The 19,941-nt window shown below is 44.4% G+C and overlaps 4 protein-coding genes and 1 long non-coding RNA gene across 5 annotated transcripts; 3 read left to right on the forward strand and 2 right to left on the reverse strand.

Annotated features, from left to right (window-relative positions):
- The first annotated feature begins 4,190 nt into the window (after nucleotides 1-4,190).
- LOC143375968 (uncharacterized) lies at nucleotides 4,191-6,310 on the forward strand. The gene is made up of 3 exons (XR_013087007.1): nucleotides 4,191-4,305; nucleotides 4,423-5,939; nucleotides 6,177-6,310. It is a non-coding gene; the product is annotated as an uncharacterized LOC143375968 (long non-coding RNA).
- Nucleotides 6,311-7,580: 1,270 nt separating this feature from the next.
- Nucleotides 7,581-15,669, reverse strand: LOC143375942 (osmotic avoidance abnormal protein 3). The gene is made up of 6 exons (XM_076825632.1): nucleotides 15,557-15,669; nucleotides 13,076-13,147; nucleotides 9,762-10,537; nucleotides 8,995-9,684; nucleotides 8,055-8,554; nucleotides 7,581-7,927 (listed from the first exon to the last, which is right to left on the reverse strand). Exons 2-6 carry the CDS (start codon nucleotides 13,145-13,147, stop codon nucleotides 7,581-7,583), a joined length of 2,385 nt encoding a protein of 794 aa, XP_076681747.1. The 5' UTR covers nucleotides 15,557-15,669.
- A 153-nt stretch (nucleotides 15,670-15,822) lies between these two features.
- On the forward strand, nucleotides 15,823-16,925 carry Coa7 (Cytochrome c oxidase assembly factor 7). The gene is made up of 3 exons (XM_076825683.1): nucleotides 15,823-15,997; nucleotides 16,061-16,195; nucleotides 16,395-16,925. The coding sequence occupies exons 1-3, from the start codon at nucleotides 15,895-15,897 to the stop codon at nucleotides 16,856-16,858; spliced, it is 702 nt and encodes a 233-aa protein (XP_076681798.1). The 5' UTR covers nucleotides 15,823-15,894; the 3' UTR covers nucleotides 16,859-16,925.
- Nucleotides 16,926-17,495: 570 nt separating this feature from the next.
- Thoc7 (THO complex subunit 7) lies at nucleotides 17,496-18,515 on the forward strand. The gene is made up of 3 exons (XM_076825692.1): nucleotides 17,496-17,637; nucleotides 17,769-18,193; nucleotides 18,269-18,515. The coding sequence occupies exons 1-3, from the start codon at nucleotides 17,628-17,630 to the stop codon at nucleotides 18,443-18,445; spliced, it is 612 nt and encodes a 203-aa protein (XP_076681807.1). The 5' UTR covers nucleotides 17,496-17,627; the 3' UTR covers nucleotides 18,446-18,515.
- LOC143375963 (putative RNA/DNA demethylase ALKBH6) lies at nucleotides 18,461-19,927 on the reverse strand. The gene is made up of 5 exons (XM_076825689.1): nucleotides 19,776-19,927; nucleotides 19,523-19,699; nucleotides 19,320-19,427; nucleotides 19,161-19,259; nucleotides 18,461-18,843 (listed from the first exon to the last, which is right to left on the reverse strand). The coding sequence occupies exons 1-5, from the start codon at nucleotides 19,818-19,820 to the stop codon at nucleotides 18,586-18,588; spliced, it is 687 nt and encodes a 228-aa protein (XP_076681804.1). The 5' UTR covers nucleotides 19,821-19,927; the 3' UTR covers nucleotides 18,461-18,585.
- Between the last annotated feature and the right edge of the window lie 14 nt (nucleotides 19,928-19,941).

Below are 19,941 nucleotides of genomic sequence, written 5' to 3' on the forward strand. Positions count from 1 at the left end.
CATCTGAGTCACTGGGAGCGCGGTGCTCAGGCTTTCATTGGGTTAACAAGCAATGGCAGAAGAGAATATTAGAAGATCGCGGAGGTGCCCTATCTTAGGCGCACTTCCATATCTTCGATTCCAAGAAAATCAGATGTAAACACGTGCCAGCTTCGGAATTCAATGAAAAAACATTGGGCTACACCACGATATTACTAATCAAGGCGCCCATCTGACTCACCGTCATAAATTTAACGGTTCCCGGTAACGCACCCCCCACTGGCACCGCAGAGGAAGGGTTAAAGTCCCCACGTTTAAATTCCTCAGTTGACCGCTGAGCTTCGGGCCGACTGATAGCCGCTATCGGTGTCGCGATCGGCAAGCCCGCTTAAGACTTGACCACGTGGTACATTTGTGGATCAAAGTGCCGCTACTTAACTGTATCCGCGACCTTCCTTGTCTCTCTACGGAGATAAGATTACACATGCATGGAGATCGGCCGTATCGTCACGTGCCCCTCGGACTTGCACATGCAACGCCACGATTCAACACAACTCCGTCCCTTCTTTCTCATCTCCAGGCAACTCCACTACTCGGAGCTTTTCCCTACCCGCGACGTGACTCATTGCATTCGGCTAATTCTTATTTTAGGCCGCGTTGCGCGGGTCTAGGCCCCTTCCACACTGGTTGCCCCGAGTAAGGGGCGCCCCTTGTCGCGGCTACACGTGGGTCTAGCGCGCTTAAAGGGGCGCGTAGTGTGTAGTAAGCGGCTCGTAACGGTAACCGCCGGTCGTTTATCGTGCCTCGCGTAGAAAATAAGTCCTGCACCTCGCCAGAGATCCTGGGAGGAATGCTTTCCCTCCTGGTGTACATGGACGCTCGATGACTCTAGCGGACAGTGACCCCAGAGTTACATGGAGCGTCTTTGTCTCTCGAGGAGCTAGTCTTGCGACACTGATCAGAATCTACTGGTTATGCAGTGAGACCTTTAATACATCTTCGTAGATATTAGCCAATGTATGTCTACTTAGAAAAATCGGGATACATCAGAACCTCCGCGTTTGCAATTACCATTTCAATTTTCTTCGTGGTCACTTTCTCGTCCCAATCTTCTTCGTAGTCGGTGGAGCCAGAAGATTGTGCTAATTGTAAGCTGGATGAGTTGCCAGCTGGTTCAGTTTCACATACCACCACCCTGACACCCCCAAAGCAGGGGCTTTAGAAAAATAAAGGAAAACTGGATTTTATTCTTTAAAGAAACTTTTACGCAAAATCAGAGACCTAGATTTTGCAATTAGTGTCGATAATTGCCACGTCAATCTCTGCTGGAAAGAAAGTGTCTAAAACTACACGAAGAGCTGCCTACTTCGCCTCGTGCAGCCTCCGACATTGAGAGGCACCGGCACACGTTCTCGACTATACCGATATTTTTAGTTGCCACGGCGAAATAACGCGGAGCCGCCGCAGCTGACGGAAAAAATGGCTCTTTGTGACCGCTCCGGTGGCAGTGATTTCAATTTTAAACGGCTTTCCCTCGGGGGAAATGTGCCGTAGCAACCGTCCTGCGGAGCACGAAGAGCGGCAAGGTCAGTGCTCCGCTCTGATTCGCGTTACGTGGCGCGATGCTCTTCCTGCTCTCGGAGCCGTAGTTTTCTGTAATCCCGCGTTTTAACTTGCCGGTTAAAGAGCTGCCAAGAGAATCCGTTCGCTCACTCGTTATCGCGAGTTCAAGTTGACACGTATTTAGGGTGACGTAATCCCGACGTGATGTAGATAACCAGCTAACTCTGTGCGCGTTACTTCATTTTATCGTTGCCGATCTGCATTAGTGCAATATGTACCAGGCGCTGTAAAAAAATGTGATTCATCGTTAAATTATAATTTTGTAGAGTTACATACGCGGTCGGTTTTAAACGCGTTGTAGGAATATTTATCGCGCTTCGTATAAACATTGCGGGCTACCAATGTGATCACGTTGAGATGCATGCTTGTGTTTGAATAATCTTGGAGAATTACTTTATCGCTGAAAGTGACCTCGAAATCCTTTACTGCGATAATATAATCGAGGGAAGTGTGGAAACAAAACGGAGATGATACAGCAGCTTCTTATTGAAATAAATATTCCATACAGTAAACAAATTATCGAGCGACATTTACGAAAGGCTCGCAAGAAACGTCGCATCGTAAATTGCTATTGTAATGCCATCGGGGCATAGTTGAATTAATAAACTACGGTGCGGAGATTATTAAGTAGACCCGAGGCTCCGCTGCGTGAGTTTAGGACGAGATAGAGGTCCACGCAATCTCCATGTGAAGGAAACGTTCTAATCGCGCGTTTCACAATCAGCAGTTACCCGTAAAAAAAAAGTAATCATTTATTTCCTCGGGGTACAAAAAACACGCGTTGGGAATACACTTACAGTTGCGACGGTACTTTGGCTGTCCGTTTTGCAATGCTCAGTTGAAGCATCCGAGGCAACTTAAAGGCAACCGAGGTTGGAAAGTGTTCCCATATTCGCTGGAATATTAGAGCTATAATATTTTGATGGCGAAACTTTGGAACCCTAAGCGAACTTAAGGGTACCCCAAATCACCCCAGAAATAGGCAACTAACTTTTATGATTTTATTTTAGAAACAGTAAACGTCACAGGGCCAAAAAATATTTTGGGTGGCATTTGTACATCTTTGAAGATAATTTTTTTTTTTTAATTTTATCTAATATTACTGACTGGTGGTGGCTGTGACGAAACTGCCATAACCTCGAAACTGTTGAAACGTTTTGTTCGATTTTTAATTTCCTTATGTACTTCCCGAAATAATCTTATATAGGACTTAAACATTTTTAGTTTTTTGTTCTAGGCCAAAAATTGAAGGAGAAATCTTTCCGGCCGCGGAACACTGTTTTTCAGAAGAAGCTACTTTTGTTGAGCTGTGGCGCCGCCATTTTGCATTAAAAAAATTTTAAAAAAATTGTGATCATACTCCAAGGTATGTACAAAAAAGGCCTTCAAACAGATTTTGTATTCCATTCACTGTACTCGCATAAAAAAATCTCAAAATCAGGCTGCCTTTCCGGGCTCTGCAATGGCATTACCCCTTAAGAAAACGTGTTTTGAGAAAAGAAAATCACACAAAAATATCGACGAGGAAAATTTTAATGGAAGGGTGTCCTTCATCGCAGTATTATCTTCCTAAAACGCAAATCCAGAATCACAGCCATACAGTTCTGGGAATATTTATTGCATCACTCGAATCAACACGTTATCACTTATACCTCTCTTATTATTTCCACCAGGCAAATATTATTGCAAAAATGTGCACCGCGTGAATTTTGAGAGTGATGCAATAAATATTCCCCAGTAGGCTGTATCTTATCGAAAAGTGCCGTTACTTTAATTTTAGTAGTAATTTTCCCAAGCTGCCTTGAAGTAAAAGCTGAGGAGTCTGGATAAGTTGAGCACCGAGTGTGTGCTTAAGTGACGAAATCGAGAAACAGAAAAAGCGGCGTCGATCGGTTCAGCTTCTAAGAGGCGTATATGTTGATACGAAAGGGAAGACATGTGGCTCTGCTCGGTGGCAGGCGACGTCGAAAGTGTCGGCGTAGCCGTGACCACACGAATGACAAAGGATTTTTGAGAGCGGCGAGATCAGGCCCCAGGACGACGGGGAAAGTGGACCCCTTTCGGCTTTTACCGCCCGGCGAGATGCTGCCTCGCGTTTCGCGCTGAACAGAGAAAGTAAAAGTGAGACATCGGCAGGCCGGTTTCTTCCGTCGTTTTACTTTCATTCTCTCCTCGACGGAGAACTTAAAACGACGGGATGCTTCGCCTACCTTTTGCGCTCTAACATTCGCAACATTTCAAGATCGATTTCTCGATCGAAAGTGAGATGTTACAAATTCTTCGTGGGCACTAGTTCCTTTTCACGAACCTGTGATTGCTTCTATTCGAACTCTTCGAACAAGATTTTGAATTTCAGGGATTTCAAGGGCCCCGAATTTCAGAGTTTAAAAGTCTCTTGACCGTCAGATATTTGTTATTAATATTAATGACACTTAGAAGGCTGTTAAATTATGTACTTAGGAAGTTGTTAGAATGTAGACGTATTCGTGCAATTTTATTTTACTTCGTGATTATAATTTTTTACGATTACTTTTTTTGTGATTGGTTAAATTAATGATAGTACGACTATGAGGAGTGATAAAAAATGTTACTCAGTGATATTTTGAAAGTAATTTATTTCAAATCATTGAGCACTTAATTTTTTCAAGCCCACTATTGAAGCAGCAAGAAATAGCGAATTGGGTTAATTAGACTTTTTTGCAGGTAATTAGTGTTAAACGTTGCCATATTATTTTTAATCTCCTTACACCGATCTGTGCCTTTATATTATACACTTTTTTATTATCTCGACCATTAACGACAAGTTAATCATCACTTCAGAGCAGCTATTCCCCTTTTTCGTGTCAACACTGGTGACGAATAGTGTTGCACAACGTTACCGAGGAACAATTATTCTGCCCACAGGAAGGATGGTAAATTTATTATCAATATACATAGTAGTATATTATAAAAGGCGTATGAAAGGTGTGTATCGGGCCAGGCTTCTTTTTTGTTGCTACTTTATTGCATTCGTATCTTACACCCAGCTGACAACCAATTTACGTTCACTGATTGCATAGCTGTTTGCGTTCACTGCTCGCAAAAAACGGCGCGATATTTTATTGTGCAATTGATGCATAGTCACGCAAGTAAATAAACGAAGGATTGATAAATAAATAAACTCTGTTTTGCAGCTGCTAAGGTTGATACGAAGCCGGATATCGAGTGACTGCAACGAGTCTTCTTTATTTTTTTAAATGAATAACATCGACCTCTTTCTAATTGCATTAATAATTTAATTAACAATAAGTGCTTCACAGGGAACTGAAGGTTTCAGGTTTGCTTTATTAACATCGTCACTATTTTGGTAGCAACTGCCTCCTCAGTTCTCACGTGTCTTCGAGTTCAAAAGTGGTCCAAGAGCACAATTATTTATCAGTTATTACTTTTTAGAAACTGCTCGGACTATTCTGACGCAAAGATATCGCGAATATCGCAAGAAATGATGGCGAGCCTGTGCCTGGTTATAAAGTACCCAATTCTACTGCGCGATAGTACGCGAGCAGGAGGTCCAATTAGGAGTATTGCTTAAAAAGATTACGACAGTTACATAGGTTCCATAATTCCAGGAAGACCTATTCGTCAACTTTTGAAAAAGTCTCTTGCTGCATGAATTATTCAGTCGATTATTCTTCCGTGATTCATCTGTCGTTGCTTATTATAGCTTGTCATTGCCTTTCTTGAAGGCAGACCGAAATCCAATATGGCCGCCAATCAATTACTGGAACTACACCTCAGAAACTTCGATAGGTTTCAATTCAGTAGCGTGGAATTTTCTCATGAATGAGGGTGATAATTATGTACGTTTTTATGGCACGAAAAGGTACAGCCCAGTGGGAAAGGTACACAGAACGAAAGGAAAAGTGATAATAGAAATGGAAAAAGCACGAAGGAAGGGATAAGTAGTCGATGTTTTTCTTTCAGAGATCTTTATTGAGCCTGCTGCGTTTCTCCTTCTGTATAACTGCAGAGCAGGCTATGTAGCTGCTGGAAAATTGACGGATGACTCACCTCCAGCATTGAGCATGAACGCAAAAGTACCATAACCGTGTAGTGTTATTATTATCAGGGCGAATGGTTTTGATTTGCGCAGTTTCTTCTCGGCTCACGGTGTCCCCTGTTTCCGCGGAAATCTGTGGAAAGTCAGCGCGTAATTTTAAGAGAGAGCCTCTCCGCTGTTCCATGAAATCGCGCGTCCAATTTCTCCGAGTACACCTCTGCCCGAGAGTAAATGCTACTTGACCACTTCTGCACCCATATTCGATGAGCTAGATAACTCAAGTATTCCCCAGCATAAGGTATTATTACAAACAATATATTATCTTATTTAGCTTTAAGCTCTCCCCCCACCCTCCGCGTTATTTTATGAAGAAAGCAATTTAAATAATAAATAAACCTATTTTTTAATATTTCACTGAAAAGTCAACGGTATCAGAAATTATCACAAGTACAAAATAAAATAATTCATACTCGCATCGTGAGTATGAATCATTCCTGTTCATCTAAAAATACCGTTCAAATATTAAAAAAAAAAGTTTCAGTCAAACACGACAATATACGACTCGAATAAACACTCGTACGAAGCTTGGCGGAAATAGTGCCCGAGTCTGTTCCCTCCGACGTGCAGCGAGTCGTCGAACGCAATTCACCGTGACGAGACCGTCTTAAATCATCCAACGAATAAAGAACAGTATGTGAAGAACGTATACAGTCCTCGTTAATGGTCAGCCTGCGCTACGTTTCCCCAGGAAAGGAGGAAAACAACGCGCTCCTACCGACGATGGAGGAACTACACCGCTCTGGATCAACCTTCTTTTTATTCCACTGTATGTACACGGTAATCAAACAGCGCTTATGTACAGGAGTTACGTTACAGCTAGTATGTACAGAAACGCTAGCCGCGGACACGACGTTCACGACTACGGTCCTTTCTCTGGCACTTTTTTTGTTTTTCAGCGAAGCACGCGCGGATAGTGGATACCTTAAACCTCCTCGTGCGGGGGTTTCGCAACGACCTTTGATAGATCGGAACGTCGATGCCGATCTAACGCGCCCTGAAATATTCGGGGCAGCGATACGGTTTTTCAACATCCACCAGCTTTCCCAGCCGCGGTTTCTCTTTTGCAAAACCATGCGGATCGCATCACCGCTGTTTTAAGCGATTTAGAAATTTTTCACGGGCCGCCACTGGCTCACTTTTTCCGCTCGCAAATATTCAGGAGTCTCTTTGTTGCTATCGTGGAAATTGGACGCTTCAGTGGTGCTCCAGGTTGGTCGCGTAAGATATGGAATTGGAAATTGTTAGATTGCTTGGGAAATGGAATTCGCTGGGGATTGGAAGGTGGGGAACATCGGTAAATCGTTTTCAAGCGTTCGAGTTGATTCGAAGTGAAATTGTTGATGATTGTAAGATTGGATCACTGTTCAGCGGCGCAAGAAGCTGAAACAGGAATGCCCCATGGTCAGTAGATGTAATCTTCTCGGGCTGAAGAACGTCGCCATGTTGTGGACGTCGTTAACCAAATTGGGGAATGTTGCAGCATCCACCGTACCCTGTAGCTCTTACAGAAGATCTCGTTTCAGGCGCTGCTTGCTGCAAGAACCACGACTAGGATTCATGTCTTGCCGGCATTATAATCGGAGTTGAAGGTCGGGGGAAAAAATTAATTAACATATTACGCTTCAAGCCAGTATCGTAAAAACGTATCACGAGGCAGATCGGAATGAGTATTATGAACTCCAGGTGAAATTTCTGAGAATCTATACAGGTAGGTTGTGTCATAAAAAGCGGTCCTGCGTTAACCCAGCAACGTGATTGGGAAACTATTGTTTAAAGTGCACTCGAAGTTTTAAGATGTACCTTATAGGCATTCCAAAAGTTAACATCTTCCTGCTACAGTCTTCCCAATTCCCATCACTATTTAGTCGCGTCTTCAACGTCAGCACGTGGGCGAACGCGCAGGCTCGACAGGCATTTTGTCGGATATCCTGTTCGCAAACTTGATGCCTCCGTTTGTGCCCTGTGGATAAGAGGGCAGCGCTTCCAGGATTCTAGGAGGGTTCCTTTTCGCTGCATTTAATAAAGAACCCTTGCTGTTCTCCTCTGACAGCCAACTAGGTTGACCAAAGCGTCCTGGCTGCATACGCTGGGTAGGCTTATAGCTGTCCACTTCGCCTATCACTGGCGCGCTGCTCTGCAGATTCAGAGCGTTCAGCTGAAGGTAGTTGCCACCGATGGGGATCAAGTCCTCCGAGCCAACCGACTTGCTCAGCCGATTGCTGGCTTCTGTAACAGAATTATGATATAAGTGCGCCATTTTTGGTGTGCCTGTAAAATAGTTCTTAATGGAATCGAATATCTCAGAATTTTGCAGCGGTGGTCAAAAGGTTTGAAACTTGTGTATAGTGTTTACCAAAAGTTTTCGCCTCTCTGACATGGGCGAGGAGTTTGTCGATCCTCCTGCGCCGGAAGTACGTGTCAGCGATGTCCAGCTTCTTGGTCTCCTCCTGTTCGCTGCTCTCCTCGTTGTCAGCGTCGTTGTCCACCTCGTTCTCGGTGTCTTTCGCGTTGCTATTGTTGTTGAGGTCGGGTTTGGAAGGCACTATGGAGCACTCTGTGATTTCTTTAGGCACCAAGGACGCTGGAGGAAGAGGGATGTGTGTGGACACGTCGGGAAGCCTCCAGCGAGCCAGCTCGTCGCACCAGGTCGCTGCGGACCTGACCGCGGCGACATCGCGTAAAGGGCAGCCTGGTCGAAGGTGAGGGACCATGGCGTCTGATATTTGGGAGGTGAGCAGCTCCCTGCGCAGTAGATCGCGGCGCTCTGCGTCCCAGGATGCTTGGAGGTCGCCTGCCTCCGCCTCCAGCTGCTTCACTCGCTTCAACATCCTCTTCAAAGCGTCTTCCGTGGACCTACGATTTAGAATTAAGATGTGAAGCAATGCCCAGGATCTGTCCAAGTACAACAGTGGCTCCGGAAACGGAACTCCAAGTGCTACACATAATGCAACTTCACCACCCTGATTTATGAAAAAATGAATTTTTATCATTCCGGTTTTTGTCGCAATGAAAGTATCTTTAACGGATCGGCGAAACTTTGCCGATTAAAATGAGTACAAACACGGCATGAATCGGACCATTTTCTGGTTTATTATTTAAATATTAATTATTTTTAAAAAAATTCCAAAGTATGCCGTGTTTGTACTCGTTTTAATTGGAAGAATCTCGGCAATTCATTGACAACATTTACACCGCTGTAAAATAATAATTATATAAATCTCATTCGAGAGTGAAAATCCAAATCCATTCGCGCCTCGAGAGACACTGCTGTACCACGGCGTTTCATGACCAACCTAAGCTGACCGTAGACTTGGAAGACGCTCCCGTTGCCCTCCTGGGCGCTGGATTCCAGCGCCGAGGCCAGGGCTTCCAGTTTCTTGCGCCTTTTCTCTCTGCGCCTCCTCAATTCTGTGTTCCCCTGCTCTTCGCCCCCGATGGTCAGCTTCCCCAGCCGCTTCAGCACTTCCTGCATGGCTGCTTCCCGTTTCTTCTTTCGCCTCTCCTCCCGTTCCAGGTCCTGCTCGTCCATGGGCTGCTGAGCGACTGGTTTGAAGCTCGCGATCACGCCTACTTCGTGACGAGACTTCAGGGCCTCCAGTTCCTCTCGAAGCTTCTGAGCGGACAGGTTCGAGTGCTCACATTCCTTCTTCAGCCTCTCCACTTCGTCCACGAATTCCCTCTGTCTGACGCCATCCTCGTCATCGTCACCCCCTTCATTCACAATCTGTTTCACGATCGACTGATCGCCTGATTCTAACACTTTACGCAGACGCTGCAGTTCCAATTGGTACTGCCTGAGCAAGGCATCCTTCGGGTCCTCGTTGACCACAGGTTTATTCTTGATGCATCGAGCCCTCGCTGCGTAACGCAGCGTGCTCAGGGTCTCGTCAGCGTCAACATCGCTGGGACTTACGCAGGCTATCATCAAAGTTCTTGCGTTGCCACCTAGACTGTCCCTTAAGAGCCTCGTCAGCTTGCTGTCTCTGCAAGAAGATTTAAGAGAAGCTTTTCAGTACATAATCCGCGATCCATCCACTTCAAGACAACCAGTCCAAGCTACCTGTAAGGCACATGTCGCCCATGTCCGGCAGCCAATGCGCTGATCACGTTCCCCAGCGCGGAAAGGCTCAGATTGATGTTAGCCGCCTCCTTCAACCGATCCCCCGTTGCCCCAGTCCTCGTCTGCCTCTCGGAACCAGCCAGGTCCACCAAATGTAGCCTCCCCCTTTTCACAGTGTTCTCTGTTTTACTGTCGTCATTAATCGCCAGCGTTTCCAGGGATATCGTCAGCACAGCATGGCTCCTGGAGCTGGCAGCGTTCATCTTGGTGGCCGCCAGGGCCCTCCTTCTATCCCCCTGTGCCACCAAACGGGTGCACTCGGTGGCGTCCTTGACAGTAACCTCCCTCAACCCTCCAGCCACGTAGGTCCCTCGGTTTGGGTCCTCCTTCAGGGTCAGTTGATCGTTGGTGTCGTCTTGCAGCAGGTCCCGTAACCGTTCGTTGTAAATCTCCAGGTAGCTTAGCAACGCCAGGTACCTCATCTCCGAGCTGGCCGTCGACGTGGCCTCGAAGATGTGGTCCAAGGTGCGCTCGATGAAGGCGCGCATGGTGTACGACTTGCCGCAGCCAGTTTGCCCGTAGGCGAACACGGTGCCGTTGTAACCGTCCAGGACAGCCTCGACGATCACCGAGCCCACGTTCTCGTACACCGACTCTGTGGTGGCCTCGGCGCCGAACGCTGCGTCGAACTGGTACACTTTCCCGTTTCCAGGCCCAGCAGCCGCTGGACACTCCAGGGTGCAGCATTTCGTGAGGCTGTCGATGGTCACCACGTTCTGTGGAGGGTGATGTTATACAGTTGATGTAGTTTCGTGGACTTTCAGGGGTGATTTTTTGGGTGTTGGGGCGGTTTGGAGGAAGGTTAAGATGGATGAGTTGATAAGGGTACGACGCAGGGGTAGTTCTAAGTTGTTTAATACAATATTGCCTTTCAGAAGTTTTGGGAAACTGAAGTTAATCTTATCATGAGTTTGCTGAGGCCAGAAAGAAGTTATACACGGTATTCGGCAGTAGATAGTAGAACATAAAGGAGCTGATTCTACGTAAAGAAATAAGATGAAAATCAAGAATAGTAAAATTGCGGTGGAAGCATCGTTTCATAGTTATAATAATTAGTGTTTGAAAATTCGGGAATGGGGCGCCTGGAGGATGGCAATTCGGCGACCAATGGCGCGCGTGGAGCAATAGCGCTGCGCAGTAGACCCATGCGCACCGTTGACCGCCGAGTTGCCGTGCTTCAGGCGCCCCACACCCGAATCTTTAAACACTAATAATTACGAAACGTAGAAGGACTCATTTCATTTTCTACTATCTCCTGCCAAGCATACTGCATTCTGCAGTTCTATCGTTTGAATATTGAAACAAGAATATGTTTTCATAATTCATCGAGAATTACCGTCCGCAGATAGCATTCTAATTTTAATATCGAAGTACGAGTGGAGATACACGCAAATGTCTCCTATTTCTGGGAACATTAACTTTTCATCCTTCCCTCCGCTCGCATAAATACCGGGGAAACATAAAAGTCACGGTAAATGAAGGGGTGTCGTAGAATAATTCATAGGAACGATAAAAATATGCCTGCTTCTGGCACACTAGTCTACCGGTCTACGAAACTAGCCAATCGATCGGTTTCTGAGAAGCTTGGGCAACATTGCATCAACGCATTAGCGGAACATGCCCATTATCCGTGACAACACCGGTTTAACGATAGTTCTGGCATGTATCGATTCAGTTTCGCGGAAATAGCAACAAATTCGATGAAAATATTGGTTCCTTAAACCAAAAAACTATGTCGAAGTTTGCAGTCGCTGGTGCAAAGCTGTGTTCTGAAAGACGTTAAAGACACCGCTATACACTTGGGGGATTACGAGAGCTAAGATCGTGAGCATAGTGACGAAAATCTGCAATAATGATCGTAGATGATCTTTCTCGAACTGTTTCAGCTTGGAGCACATGGCGGAGGGGCGCGCTGCCATCAAACGTCCGTCAGCGTTTCACGCGGCTACGTATCACGGGGCGTCGTGTGCCGGGTAGTCGTCATTAAATTTACCATTCCATAATATATTCAACGGGCTAGGAGGAACGCTAGACACGCCAGCGAATCAGTGATCGGTGCATGCACCGGTGCATAGATAGCAGCCGCACACATCTACCGTACGTGCACGTGCTTATTGATGCCACGAAATATATGCCAAATCGATAGAAGCACAGTCGCACTGTCACCTTTCCCTACGTTCACGCGTGACGACACACGTGGTTGACACAGTGGCACGCCAGCACACGTGTACAACCCCCCTCACGTAGATTTCACCGTGTCACTATCTAAGAGAGTAATATGTGTACCAGGCAACAGTGAGGTTTGCAGAAGAGGTTAATGGGAGCCGGTCAGAAACAGTAGAGGATCGATATGAGGTGTTCGATAGGTTAGAATTGGAACTGTAGATCGCGGAAAGGAAGATGCTCTCGCATCTTCGGTTTACGCATGCGCACTGCAGATGGCACTACTGCTTGGCGTGCGTGTAGAAGTTTAGAGATTCTTTAGGGAAGTCTGTAGCTTGAAACTAGTGGAAAGTTACAGTCTAAACCCAATGAAAAATTCAGTCCCCCTGACGAGCTCTGATAATGTTGTGATTCGTTGGGATTTCAAGGGGGAACGTGGAAAAGTGAAGCTTCTTTTACCAACCACTTCTGTTCAAGTGCAGTAGGCTATACACTGGAAGTATCAGCCTGGTCTGATAAACTAGTGTTCTATGTCGACACCACCTTAGTAGGTACTCTATTACTCCATGGTAATCCCTTGGTTCATACCCTCTACTATTAACCCAGTAATCCTTTAGTACAGTTTACTATGCCCTAGTAATCCCTTGGTACTCTCAACTACTTCGTAGTAATTTCTTAGTATTCTCTACTATTAACTAGTAATGCTCCAATAATCCCTCAGTACCCTCTCCCATACGCTAGTTATCCCTTAGTACTGTTTACAATTCCCCAGTAACCCCCAATATCCCCTGCACCAGCCAATTCCCCCCACACCAGAAATTCAGCCAGAAAAATGCGGAGGGATTTGTAGGTGCAGAGGGCCCGGTGGAAAATCGTCCGCGGGAAAATTGCAGCGGCCGGTGAATGCAAGCCCGCGTGTTTTGCTATGCCAGTCGCTAGGCTACAACGCGCTCGATATTAACGATGACCAGTTTTCCGCGTACTTAACCGGATAAACAAAACGGGAAAGAAGAGGGGGGCGCGTTTCCCCTCTAATCAGGGTGCACGCGGCGAGCTACCGAGCGCATCACGTTCTTTCCTCCCTGACGTACCCTGCATCCCTGTTGCAGTTCCCTGGCGTTCATCGGCCGGCATCTCACGGCCACCTTCACGGACTCGCTCATCTGAAAGCAAAGGAGGGTGGTTAGACTCCGTGGGCCCCTGCAAGGGAAGGCGGCCGGGTGGTCACCTAGGATTTTTTTTCATTCTTTGAGATGTTGTAGCGTAGGTACGCTACATTTGTAGATAATTTTTGTCGTCAACGTTTAAAGTTTAATTTAATTTAAATGTTTAAATAAAATTAGAATATTACCGAACGGAATTAGAGGATTAAATGAAATACAGAAATAAACTTTCTCTAGTTCTTTAGCAAGAAAAAAAAATATTAAATATATCGGGAATCGAACCCGCGACTTTTTGTGCGGTAAACTTTTTCCTTTTTCCGGCGGTATTAGTTTTCTCCGGTGCGACAAACTTTAAACGAATATTATACACAAACGGCTGAGCGTCGGAGCTTAATTAAAAGTAGTTTACACTGCAAAATCCCAAAATACGAAATTAATTCGAGGGGGTCGCTTGACCGCGTTCCCTTTTAGAATTCAAATGGACGTGCCACCCTACTCCCCAACAGGTGGATCGACCTTGAAAAAGAGAATCGGGTGGGCAGATTTCAAGTGTTTCAAGTACTCCATGAGAAACAATTGAGAAGAATAAAAATGGAAATAGTCAAGACAATTATTGCGCTTGCCCCTTTTACCACTTTCCCCATAAAATTATACGTTACCACGTATTTCTAAAAACTCAACTGAAGCAAGTAAAATAGAGTAGACCGAGGGGAAACGAAGTCAAAACACGTGTCATCTGATTATGATGGTATCGATAAATCAATGGCCGCCGCGGCGCAAAGTTTCCACGATTCCCATCGCGTACTGAGTGAACCGAGTCTTTCGTATCGCCCTTAGTTGGCGAAGCTGCTGATTACCACGCTTTCCAAGAACACGTTCTTCCTTCCCGCCCGTCAAGTATTCCATTCGTGCGACTGGGCAATGCGTGGGACTCCCTCGAAATCTTTTACGGGTTCGTCAAATATGCCTCGACCGCAGAGAACTATAGTCAGCCCCAAAAAAGTTGGGTGCACTAGTAGAAGTGGCACTACAAGTAACGTCGACAATCATTTTTATACCGCTTGTAGGTGCACTAGGAAGACTCCAAGGATTTATTGCAACGTTCTCGTGCAATTTATTTTTTAAATTTACGGATATTAAAGTCTGTATGAATGGAGGGGTCGTTACGCCCGCGTGTGGAAAATTTGTGGAAACCCACGCACGCCGAAATGTCCGGGCAGCCAGTCGCGTCGTGCAGAAATAGGTCAAGTGTAAGTACAAGGTTCGCACGAGTGTAATAATCGTGCAGACGTCGGTAATATCCGCTCGCGACAGAAGTCACGCGTCACAGAGAAGTTAAGAGCAATTTGCATTCCTGTGTAACAAGAATAGCCGCCTCAGGTATAAGCGAAGGGGGTGGAACGGGTGCAGCATTCACCCCTACATTCTTTACATCGCGTTAACGCCTGATAGGCAGACGAATTATGATCACGAAGGGTAGATAAGGAGACGGCACCCTAACCGAGTAAACTCCGCTGTTTGACCTTGTAGATGAAACATTTATGTCGACTGAACTTGTGTTCGTAACTGTCAATCGAGCTCCACTATTAAAAATTTTGAAAATATCGAAAAGAAAAAGGAAAAAGGAGATTAATGTAACCACGACTGAAATAATTCAAGAGCTTTGTAAAAAGAAAAGAAAATTGGATTTTTTTCTTTAAATAAATTTTTAAAATCGCCTAATGAATTTTCTTGAATTTGCAGTAAGAGTATTCTTATCCCTTCAACTCGGCTCCCCCAAGATTAAATCCTGTGTGCGCTACTGATTTAACATGAAGCGCGAATAATACTTTTAAGGATAGAGTTCATTTATTTTTGTATATTTTATTCTGCACTAACTTTATACTTCCGTTAACATAATAATAATAAAATCATTTGAATATTCTCTTTATCTAGATTCAAGGAAGCACTGCAAACTTTTGGCGGGAAATTTACGCGCCCCGTTTTCAAATAATAAGCTTGGCGATGCGACACGTATTCCTTTCCAATCTCCATATATATTCGCCACGATCGTTCAGTTTCCCTGTCGAAGCTTAAAATTGCCACATTGCCGAGCAATATTCAACCAGGCGCTGTGAATAGAACAGCTGTTGGGCAACTCAGGAAACCGTTTGCGATCGTTCAATTTCTCGGGAAAAATCGATTCCTCTCTGCTTCGACAAGGCGAGGGCTCCAGAACAATTTAACGCTGCTTCCAAAATGCAGTTCCTTAAGAGCAGTGAGTCGAAAAAATTGCCAGCGAACTAAATGAATCCAGGGAAAGTTACTTTGCAGAATGAATAAATAAGGGGATTTCAATTGCGTATGATTAATAATTAGGTGATCGAACAGAGCTATTACACGAGCGTAGTTGTCACTTCCGTTACTTACTTCAACGAATTTTCTTTTTCACAGACATACGAGTTGCTCTCGCGATCGCAGGGATACGTATTCGCATGTGTTGCAAGGGAATTATCTTCGGAGTGCACTGAGCTATAAGCACGCTAGTACTGGCATGCAAGCTCCAGGTTTAGCGTGAATTATCGCGCACCTTGACTTGCGCTCGTTCGAAAAATTACAGGCTTGCGCGCGCACGCGCCTCCGCCATTCGATTAGTCGCTTCTGATTTGTGATCGAAAGCACGTGCTCTCGGGCCTGCCCCTCTCGCACCCTCTTGCCCGGATTTGATGCACGAATCGTAATAAATATTTGCCAATTGGCTGCCTGACATGGCGGGGTATGATCTGAAAAGCCCCGAAGAGGTGAAGGAGTACCTGAAAAACCTTCACATCGAATACAAATTCGGCTGTTACAGCGAGAAAAAGCCTGAAGGTGAGCTTGAGCGTCGATGACGATCCTAACCTCTTAGCTGAAGCGTTTCCTGTTTCTCGACAGTCTGCCATCTGCTGGGCGACTATGCGGAGAGCGTGAAGTCAGATTACAAGGAGGCGACAGACATATATAAAAAGAACTGCGATGAAAGGAATTATAATAAAAGCTGCACCAAATATGGAGATTACAGCTTGATCGGTATGTAGGGTTTCTGCGGTTCTTGTCTGAACTAGCGCGAGCCCAGAGGGCGCATACGTCGCGGCGCTAAATTTGAAATGGATTAACCTCACTTTCTGTGTGTCTTTTAATTTCTTTTAGTTTATGCTTTCGGTAGTGGTATAGGTTGGCTTCCGAGAAGCTTCTATGCTTATTTAAAGTGTAATGTATGTTCGTGCAGGAAGGGGATGCGAGAAGAACTTTATGGAGGCATACAAGTACATGAAAAGGGGCTGCGATCTTAATGACGAGAGGGGTTGCCATCACGCAGGTGCGTTCGCAGTGAGCAAAGAGAAACTCGAAGCAGACAGAGCTACCCAGGTCGCAGATGGGATCAGAATGTTGAAGAAGGCTTGCGACGCCAACGTGGAGAAGGCTTGCTTCCATTTATCAGGTGTCTACTTGAGCGGAATAGAGGGACACATGGAGAAGAATTTGAGGGAGGCGTACAAGTTCTCTTTGAAGTGTTGCGAGATGGGAAATCCGTACGCCTGCGCCAATGTGTCTTTGATGCATAAACAGGGCGACGGTGTGCAGAAGAATCCGGAAATAGCGAACGCCTTTAAGAAACGAGCGGACCTATTGCTGCATGAAATCAAGACTCAAAAGAAGCAATTGAAATTTCACGAAGGCATTAGTCCGTGATCGCGTTGACCGCTGAAACTATTGTGTATAGTAAATAAATGTTGTTATCCTTTGTTGCCATTTTAAATTCGTCTCGTCTTCGTTCGGCGGCAAAATGAAATACCGCGTTCAATGTTTATGCAGGAATATGTAAGTTTCTTTATTTATTGTGTTTATTTATAATCCGATGTTCCGGGCTTCTTAAATAGGCTCTGTATTATTTATTAAATTTGTTTAGCTTGTGGAACGAGGATCTGGGCTCGGGGAGGAACGTAAGAAAAAGTAGTCTGTACTGTATAACAGTAAAATATATTCGGAAAAAATGTTGACAATCATTCAGTAACAAAATATTTGCATACTTTTTTTTATATCGTGCTCTATTTTTGAGAAAATTGACTTTCAAATCACGGGCGATTTGGGCGTAAGTGGAATTCGCCCTATTCAATATTTTTTGTAAACCGTACCAAAGAAAAACTAAACCTAACCTAGCCCAATTCAGGCGCCAACCATCAATTTCAATATTTGAGCGCCAGTTGGTTTTGAAAAGTAGCCAAAATGGCGGAATTTCGCCCGATCTGGCAACCCTGCAAGAGCGTAAAACACGAACGCTAGCGTCACATAACGGTTAAAGCGTGAAACTAAATGGATGTTTAAAATTAAAACCAGAGCCGGGCCAGTGTCCATCAGTATCCGTGGTGAACGTCTGTCAGTTATTGATTTTTACTGTAGCAAAATAAAAGATATTACATTACTTGTGTGATTCAACTCAGATTTCATTAGAGGTGGCAAAATGTCTGACGGTATGTAGTTTATACTGCAAAGAGATAACCTGCTGTAGTATTTAAGTTTTTCAAACATACGCACAAAGTTTCTACCAAAATTCAATCAAGTCTCAACACTATATCCTACCTTCCCCTTCATCTGTTTTTAGAAGAAGTAATACGCAGGAGACTGCTCATAGACGGAGATGGAACTGGAGACGATCGCAGGATAACCATACTTCTGAAATCATTTATAAAATGGGTTAATAGCTCAGACGTGGACAACACACTCCACGAGAGAATGCTGTCGCAGCTAGCTCAATGCGAATTCGCCCAGCGAAAGTCCAGACTCGTCTCGAATATGAGCCAAGAGGAATTGAAGAGCTACGAGCAATTGTCCAAGGAGATCGAAATTCAAATAGAAGAGGCAAAGAGAGACATAGAGAAGACAAAGGCAGAGCTGCAGGACGCTAAGCGTGTGAGGAAGAATAGAATCGAGTATGACGTGCTGGCGAAAGTTATAAACGAGCAACCAGATAGAGTAGAAACTAATCTGAAACTCGCTACCTTGCGCGAAGAACTGGGAAGACTAAAGGTACTAGTCCTCTACATGGTTGTACAGCTATTATAGAAAGTAAAAGACTTAATATATAAATATTCTTATGTACAGGAGAAGTCTGAGCAGCTGGAGCACAAATTGGAAATGAGAAGGAAACAGTTCCACGTTCTGATATCTTCCATACATTCTTTACAAGGAATGTTAGACGAGGGAGATGAAGAAATGATGGACGTGAGTTTAGAAAACTATGAAGACACTGCCGCGCCTGTTAAAACCGATGCGTCTTGAATTATCGGTAGTGTGTAAATAAGCATTTGTATATTTTATAATTTAATACAGAATAGAACGATCACCCACATTCATCAAATGTTGCCCTGGAATTACTTACATTACAACAAAGAAGGAATAACATGTATATAAAGAAGGCACTATCCAATTTTGATCTTTAATTTACTAGTTTTGGGAACGTGCCTGATCGTCAAAGACAATCGGACATCCCGCTTTAATATTTCCCCTTCTGAAAACTCTACTCCGCATATAGCTAAGTTTTTTATCGTAGAACTCGAGATTACATCCGTATCTCTCTCCGCAATTGAATGCAAATAATTATGGTACAAGTCTCCCTGGAGAATTAGTAGGCTCCGAGGTTCTAATAGGAAACTAAACTCCAGCTTAAGTTCTTGGGGCTGAAAAAGAAATTTGCGTTAGAAACACTCGGAGGATGTTCAAGCTAGGGCTGGGACTATTTGTCGAATTTTTCGGTATCCGAATATTCGAATACTTCAGTTGCTCAATTATTTGGCGAATATAATTTGAATATCCAAGTATCCAAATACTATTCGAATATTTAAGTACTCGAATACTATTCAAATACTGAAATTACACAATAACATTCGAATATTCAAATATTCAAAGTTTATTCGTAGCATTTGAATACTTGTAAAATATTTGAATAGTCGCAGCCCTAGTTCAAGCTACTTTAACACGGTACAGTTATTCCAACCTGTGATTTATCCAGTCGCTTATAAAAGTCTAGAAGCGTATGCGACCCACAATTAATAGTCGTTACGATAGGGTGGAAAAGAGGGCCGTCTGTGTGTGCCTGGTAAATGTATATATTAAAAGGCGGGATAAGAAAATTGTACATAAATTTGCTGCCTACCATTATCCCCTGGCCAGGTAAATATTCATTAATCAGAACATGATTGGGTAGCTTTCCCTCCTGGAATACATGGAGAGATGATATTTTGTCAACGTACTTCTGGAGCCACTGTAAACTGAGCGTTAGTAAATACTTTAATGGTCCACTGTGTAAATCGCGAAGAATGATTTAAAACAGAAGTAAACGTATTCCGAGATACTTACTCTCGGCATCGCTTCTCCTATCATACCCTTAGGGTGAGGAATACCGCCCCAATTCTGCAATCTACGATAGCTCAATTGCGTCCACTTTGGTAGCGGAGCGTTGTTCACGTGTTTCGTAATCTCCGACTCCTCTTCTTCTGTAATAAAATTTGGTATATAGGTGGCCAAGTGAGGCACCTGCGGCAAATCATTCAGAATCCTCTTTATACCACGGAAATATAACATAACCTTTCGGTTAAAAAAAATTATATACCTCTGGAATCATGTTTTCTATACAAATAGAATTATATTCCTCCATTCTGTGGTGGAAGTAGAAAAGGGCAGTGGAGAAATGTTCTGTTAAGCTTCCATTTATGGAAGAGCAGAGATCTCAATTTTATTTGCAACAATAAACATACATCGGGGTACATACATCCATT

Source organism: Andrena cerasifolii, chromosome 13 (genome assembly GCF_050908995.1).
Source record: "Andrena cerasifolii isolate SP2316 chromosome 13, iyAndCera1_principal, whole genome shotgun sequence".
Taxonomy (NCBI): Eukaryota; Metazoa; Arthropoda; class Insecta; order Hymenoptera; family Andrenidae; genus Andrena; species Andrena cerasifolii.

Bases quoted from the DNA above. Each gene is read 5' to 3' on its own strand.
- LOC143375942 (XM_076825632.1), bottom strand. From the start codon at position 13,147: ATGAGCGAGTCCGTGAAGGTGGCCGTGAGATGCCGGCCGATGAACGCC. The intron at 9,685-9,761 runs GTAGCTTGGACT...ATCTTCTTGCAG, and splicing joins GGGCGACATGTGCCTTACAG to AGACAGCAAGCTGACGAGGC. The intron at 8,555-8,994 runs GTTGGTCATGAA...TCTAAATCGTAG, and splicing joins CAAGTCTACGGTCAGCTTAG to GTCCACGGAAGACGCTTTGA.
- Coa7 (XM_076825683.1), top strand. From the start codon at position 15,895: ATGGCGGGGTATGATCTGAAAAGCCCCGAAGAGGTGAAGGAGTACCTG. The intron at 15,998-16,060 runs GTGAGCTTGAGC...GTTTCTCGACAG, and splicing joins CAGCGAGAAAAAGCCTGAAG to TCTGCCATCTGCTGGGCGAC. The intron at 16,196-16,394 runs GTATGTAGGGTT...ATGTTCGTGCAG, and splicing joins TGGAGATTACAGCTTGATCG to GAAGGGGATGCGAGAAGAAC.
- Thoc7 (XM_076825692.1), top strand. The intron at 18,194-18,268 runs GTACTAGTCCTC...TCTTATGTACAG, and splicing joins AAGAACTGGGAAGACTAAAG to GAGAAGTCTGAGCAGCTGGA.
- LOC143375963 (XM_076825689.1), bottom strand. From the start codon at position 19,820: ATGGAGGAATATAATTCTATTTGTATAGAAAACATGATTCCAGAG. The intron at 19,260-19,319 runs GTAGGCAGCAAA...TACATTTACCAG, and splicing joins TACCTGGCCAGGGGATAATG to GCACACACAGACGGCCCTCT. The intron at 18,844-19,160 runs GTTGGAATAACT...TTTCTTTTTCAG, and splicing joins AGCGACTGGATAAATCACAG to CCCCAAGAACTTAAGCTGGA.